This window comes from Lycium barbarum, chromosome 1 (genome assembly GCF_019175385.1).
Source record: "Lycium barbarum isolate Lr01 chromosome 1, ASM1917538v2, whole genome shotgun sequence".
Lineage (NCBI taxonomy): Eukaryota > Viridiplantae > Streptophyta > Magnoliopsida > Solanales > Solanaceae > Lycium > Lycium barbarum.
Genome location: NC_083337.1, coordinates 160,826,877 through 160,833,070, shown reverse-complemented (window position 1 = coordinate 160,833,070; position 6,194 = coordinate 160,826,877). Strand labels below are relative to the sequence as shown.

Below are 6,194 nucleotides of genomic sequence, written 5' to 3'. Positions count from 1 at the left end.
TCATGTGCTCATTAACTAACTAACAAACTCAACTAATTACTCTTTCTATTAACTAACCAACTATATCCTGATCATTAGTGCTAATCACCTTTTTAAGACTAGGAGAATCGATCTCAGGTCTCGCATGTGGGAAACTACTCGCTGAACTAACTCAGCCACCCACACGGGTGGATCTATATATATATATATATATATATATATATATATATATATATATATATATATAACTTTAAATTAAATTAAAGAGCGCTTTTGTGCTGTAATTTTATTACGATCCTCCACATTATGCATTTGTCTTCCCTCCCCACTATTGCCTGTTGCCTATTGTATACATTCCTTCTCCCACATTTTCCAATCTTGTCTTAATTACTCCCACCTTCCCCTCTCTCTCTCTCAATCCATCCGTTTCTCACTTTCTAATTTTCTCCACCAAATCCTCTCTCTCAATTCATGCTCATTACATATTTATCATTTAGTACATATATGTCTGATTTCCCGTCCGTTACCTTATTCCAAATATTCTCCCGTTATAATTTTCTTACAACATCAACCATAAGTCTTGCCTTTTACTATGCTATTGCTTATATACACCAACCTTCCCATCTTTATTTTTCCTTTATAATATCTTCATCATATATCCATTCTTCTTAGTAATATTACTCGCTAGCTCTCTCATTACAAGTGATTATTTACTCGTGTTAATGATGGGAATTATTACTACTAGTACTATATAGGAGTTATTGATTATTGGTTTGTCATTAAATTTTCGTTGAGTCTCAATAAAAGAGAGATCATCAATGGAATTTGCCACCGGTGGTGCTGCTTCCTCCAGCGGCGGTGACGCCTCTGACACTAACCGGAAAAAGAAACGTTTCCATCGACACACAGCTCACCAAATTCAAAGGCTTGAAACGTAAGACACTCTAACATAGTTCTTTTTAAATATTGTTATTAGGAAAAAATAATTTAACTTCTATAATAATCGGAGCCCGAATTCTGAGTTTATAAGTTCTGAATTCTAAAAAGAACATCTTAATTGTGTTCTGGATAAATTATTTGTACATATTAAGTGAACTTCTTAACACAAATATAAATTCTTGACCAAAGCTATTGAGTTCCGCTAAACCTGTTGCATTCTCTCTAGCTCCACGTTTGAGAGTGTAAAATGCAGTGTGTATTGACCAGTTGTATCAAGTACTCGTATTTTTTAATCAGTTTGCTTGTTTCACTTTTTAAAGGACAGTTACTTGTTGTTATCTTCAAGATAGTGTAAATATTATTTTGTACTAATAGAAGTTAAAATCTATAAGGAAAAATACAATCATGGTGTTTTAAAATGCTTTACTTAATTTAGTACTTTGTAGTATCAATTTTTTGGTTACGAAGATAATGAGGTTTGGCGTTTGTACTTTGTAGCGTGTTCAAAGAATGTCCACATCCAGACGAGAAGACTAGATTGCAGTTAAGCAGAGATTTGGGTTTGGCTCCTCGTCAAATTAAGTTTTGGTTCCAAAATAGGAGGACTCAATTGAAGGTTTTGATCTTTTTATCTGATTTGTTTTATTTAAAAGTATTATTTTCGTATATAAATATAACAATATTCTTTGTATTAAATGTGTTTTGGATTTTAGAGTCAACATGAGCGAGCAGATAATTCGATACTTCGAGCAGAAAATGATAGAATTAGATGTGAAAACATAGCAATAAGGGAAGCCATCAAGAATGTGATATGTCCATCTTGTGGAGGTCCTCCAGTTTCTGAAGACACTTATTTTGATGAACAAAAATTGAGAATGGAGAATTTGCAACTAAAAGAGGAGGTCCATATCACTCCTTTCATCTAATAATTTCTTGTCCATATTTGTTTATTTGCCATTTTCTCTTTATCTTATTTTTCTTTTCTTGCCATATATATGCAGCTTGACAAAATTTCAAGTATTGCTGCCAAGTATATGGGAAGGCCTATTTCACAACTCCCACCAATGCAACCTGGTCATCTTTCCTCACTAAACTTAATGTCCATGTCTAATTTTGGACTAACCGTCCCTTCACTTGATCTCGATCTTCTTCCTGGAAGTTCGATGAGTACTATTCCAAGTTTACCATGTCCTACATTGAATATTTCGGACATGGATAAGTCCCTTATGGCTGATATTGCTGGCAATGCCATGGAGGAACTGATTAGGCTTTTACAAACTAACGAACCTTTGTGGACAAAGTCCACAGCTGATGGCAGAGATGTACTTAACCTCGATAGCTATGGCCAGAATTTTCCGAAGGCTAACAGTTCGTTGAAAAATCCAAATGTTCGTATTGAGGCTTCCAGGGAGTCAGGTGTTGTGATCTTGAATGGCTTAGCGTTAGTCGACATGTTTATGGACGCGGTTAGTCTATCTTCTTGCTCACGGTCTTTTCATTTATCTTTTGAATAACCTGATAGTGAAAATTTTGCTTTGTTCTCATAATTTTGTAGAACAAATGGGCGGAATTCTTTCCTACAATTGTTTCAAAGGCAAGAACACTTGAAGTAATATCATGTGATGTAATGGGCAGTCGAAGTAGTACATTACAATTGGTAAAAAATATATATTAACTAATAACTACATCTTTTCCTTGAAATTATTTTCATAGTTTATTAAAGGCTGATATTTTGCCCTGCTACTTGCAGATGTATGGAGAACTGCAAGTGCTTTCGCCATTAGTCCCAACGCGACAATTGTATTTCCTACGGTTTAGCCAGCAGATTGAGCCGGGCTCATGGGCAATTGTTGATGTTTCCTATGATATTACTCAAGAAAATATGTACCCTCCCTCTTCATGCAAGGTTCATAAGCTCCCATCTGGTTGCTTGATACAAGACATGCCCAATGGTTATTCCAAGGTTATCCAAATGGCTCTAATATCATGATTTTGTGATTAAGCTCAACAATTCCATATTCGTAGTACTATATCTAACTGGTTACTACTGTGGAACAGGTAACTTGGGTGGAACATGTTGAAGTGGAAGAGAAAGGTTCAATTCATAGGCTATATAGAGATCTTATACATAGTGGTATGGCATTTGGAACAGAGAGATGGCTTGGTTCTCTGCAGAGGATGTGTGAAAGATATGCTTGTCTTATGGTTAGCGGCAACTCTTCTCGTGAACTTGGAGGAGGTATTCTCAAATGCTTTTCCACTATTTAATATTCATTCATGACATGTATTAATCAATTAATCAACTATTCCTCATTTCCAAATTAGTAAGGACCGGTTATATGAATCATATATACAGTATCTAATTATCGACCTATTAAGCCAGAGTTTCCTCAAAATGCGAAGAAAATTTTCATTTGCTTGAAATTAATACGTGTGTGATGCAATGGTGGCAGTGATTCCATCACCAGAAGGGAAGAAGAGCATGATGAAAGTGGCTCAAAGAATGGTTAGCAACTTCTGTGCCAGCATAAGCCCATCCAATGGACACCAGTGGAACAACATTTCTGCATCGGACGAGTTTGAAGTCAGAGCCACCCTTCAAAAGAGCACCAACCCTGGCCAGCCCAATGGCGTAGTCATCAGTGCCGCTTCCACCATTTGGCTCCCAGTTCCTCCCCAACATGTCTTCAATTTCCTTAGGGACGAAAGGACTCGACCTCAGGTGTGCATAAATTTACTAAGCTTCTAGAATTTGAATGGAGACCAACATTTTGCCTAAATTAAAGTATATTTGCATTGTTCTAATCCAAACATATTCATTATTTTGATGAACTCTTCTATTGTATTTGATTTTTTTTTACCGTGACACAGTGGGATGTTCTTTCCAACCAAAACCCAGTACAAGAGGTAGCTCACATTGCAAATGGCTCTCATCCAGGGAACTGTATTTCTGTGCTCAGGGTAAATTTCCAAAATCCATATATTTACAATGAAATGATATGATTTCCTTCTCATTTTTTCCTTTCTTTTTTCCCTTAAAAATTGAGTCAGTTCTCAAAGGGTCCCTCAACTATCCGAAATTACCTAGTAGAGTCATGTTTCTTTGTTTATAACAGAAAAATCACTTAACTAAGTCTATTGCACCAGAAGGTCACTCAACCAACCAAATATTATTTTACCCTCTAAACTATCAACTTCGTTGTTTTTTTACCTTTTTGGATAGCCAGGATAATGTTACATTTTGCAGGCCTATAATACTAGCCAGAATAACATGCTGATACTTCAAGAAAGTTGCATAGACTCATCATGCTCACTAATTGTCTACAGCCCGGTCGAATTACCGTCCATCAATATAGCAATGAGTGGTGAAGACACCACCTACATCCCATTGCTACCCTCGGGTTTTACGATATCGCCAGATGGCCAACAAGACCGCGGGTCCCACGAGGCATCTAACGGTACCATGGGAGATCACAACAGGGGAGGGGGTGGGTCACTAGTGACAGTAGTGTTCCAGATATTGGTGAGCAGTTTGTCATCATCAGCCAAAGTGAGCCCAGAATCAGTAAGCACAGTTAATAACCTTATAGGCAACACTATCCACCAAATTAAAGCTGCCTTGAATTGCTCCACTTCCTGATCCAATTTTTGAATTTAATTCAGCTGCTTCTGCTTCACTGCCATTCTTTAAATACACAGTACAGATGAGAAGTTGGATCATGAATTCAATAAGGGAAAAGGGAAAGAGATCTATTTGGAGTTAGTTGAGAATTATGAATGCTATGCTTTCTTCATCAATACCTTAGTCCTAGAGCTGACACAATGCTTAATACATCCATATGCCCCTGCTACTGCACCTGCCAAAAGTTTTATTACAGTTTAACAACTCATAGCTAGTTTCCCTTTCTTGTTTTTTGTTTTGAAATTGTATTTTTTTTCTTCTCCATTCTATTTAAAAGGGGGAGTCAAGAACGCACCATGCATGTTTTCTCTAGAAAAATTCTTTGGTAGGAATTGTCTTTAAGTTTTATTCTGTTCAAGCAAGAAAATTGTATGGTTCGGGTATTGACTTTCTACACATTAACTTTTTTTCATCAATCTAATTATCATGTAGGGTATCATTTTCTCTCTATATCTACATTTTCTGCATCTCTTTATCTATATGTACATGCGCACCCAAAATGTGGTCCAATGTGGTAGAAAACTGACAGCCATGAGTGGGACCAAAACAAAGACATGTTGAGAAAAATTTACTCCCTCCGTCCCAATTTATATGTTACTTTTCGTTTTTCAAAAGTCAATTTGACTAAACTTTGGAGTAAAATTGGATTAGATTAACTCAATATTGTAACATTAAAATTTATATATTTGAAAACTATATGAAAAGTACTGTAAGTTGCAACTTTTCTCATATCAATTCGGTGAAAAAAAAAATCCTAAAATATTGGTCAAAGTTCATGCAGTTTAAATCTCGGGAAACGAAAAGTGCCACATAAATTGGGACAGCTAACGTCAAAGAAGGCCTCGAATTTCACCTATTCTGAGTTAGTGTAATTTGTGGTCGGAAATGTACTGCACAAACCAAGATATATATGATTTACAACACCATCTTATTTGTTTAAAATTCTTAAGAGATTATTAAATGTTTGTAGTAGATTTTGTGTGTGTGTATGTGGGTGTGTTTTCCAAGACTAGTCCACTTTTAGGCCCAAAGCATGTCGATGGCATCCTTTATTCTCTCAGGTTTACTATGCACTTGATCATATATTATAAACTAGACGGCTTATGCCCGTGCTGCGTACGGGCCCAACACTTTAGATTATAGTGCATCTATGTGTATGTAGTTGTCTTTGAATAGTGATTATATATATATAGAGTATATGTTATGTTTAAAACATGATTAATATAACATTGTAGTTTGTGCTCCGTATCTAAAATTTTATTATATTAATATTTGCTACGAATACAAAATCGGCAAATTTATTAATATTTTTTAAAAGAGAAGACTTGTTGTAGAAATTGATTTTCTATCTAAACAAAGAAATACTATTTTTTAATTGTTGGTAAATATTCTCGGTTTAACTCATTTTACTTGTCATGTTGTCTTTTGCATTAAATTCTATCTTATTTTAAAATATAAATATTTTAACTATATTTAGTGACTTGATTTTGTCAATATGGGATACTATGTTCAAAACACGATTAATATAACATTATAGTTTGTGCTCCATATTTAAAACTTTATTATATTAGTTTTTGCTACGAATACGCATGGT

General features: G+C 35.2%; 1 protein-coding gene across 2 annotated transcripts; it reads left to right on the top strand.

Moving 5' to 3' along the window:
- The first annotated feature begins 327 nt into the window (after positions 1-327).
- On the top strand, positions 328-5,050 carry LOC132602231 (homeobox-leucine zipper protein HDG11-like). Of its 2 annotated transcripts, none has more exons than XM_060315187.1 (10): positions 328-913; positions 1,417-1,534; positions 1,632-1,820; positions 1,920-2,384; positions 2,474-2,575; positions 2,669-2,881; positions 2,977-3,157; positions 3,372-3,640; positions 3,790-3,879; positions 4,166-5,050. In XM_060315187.1, the coding sequence occupies exons 1-10, from the start codon at positions 798-800 to the stop codon at positions 4,556-4,558; spliced, it is 2,136 nt and encodes a 711-aa protein (XP_060171170.1). In that variant the 5' UTR covers positions 328-797; the 3' UTR covers positions 4,559-5,050. The 2 variants fall into 2 exon arrangements, with proteins under 2 accessions (XP_060171170.1, XP_060171176.1); XM_060315193.1 differs by having other exon boundaries at positions 4,246-4,419.
- The last annotated feature ends 1,144 nt before the right edge of the window (positions 5,051-6,194 follow it).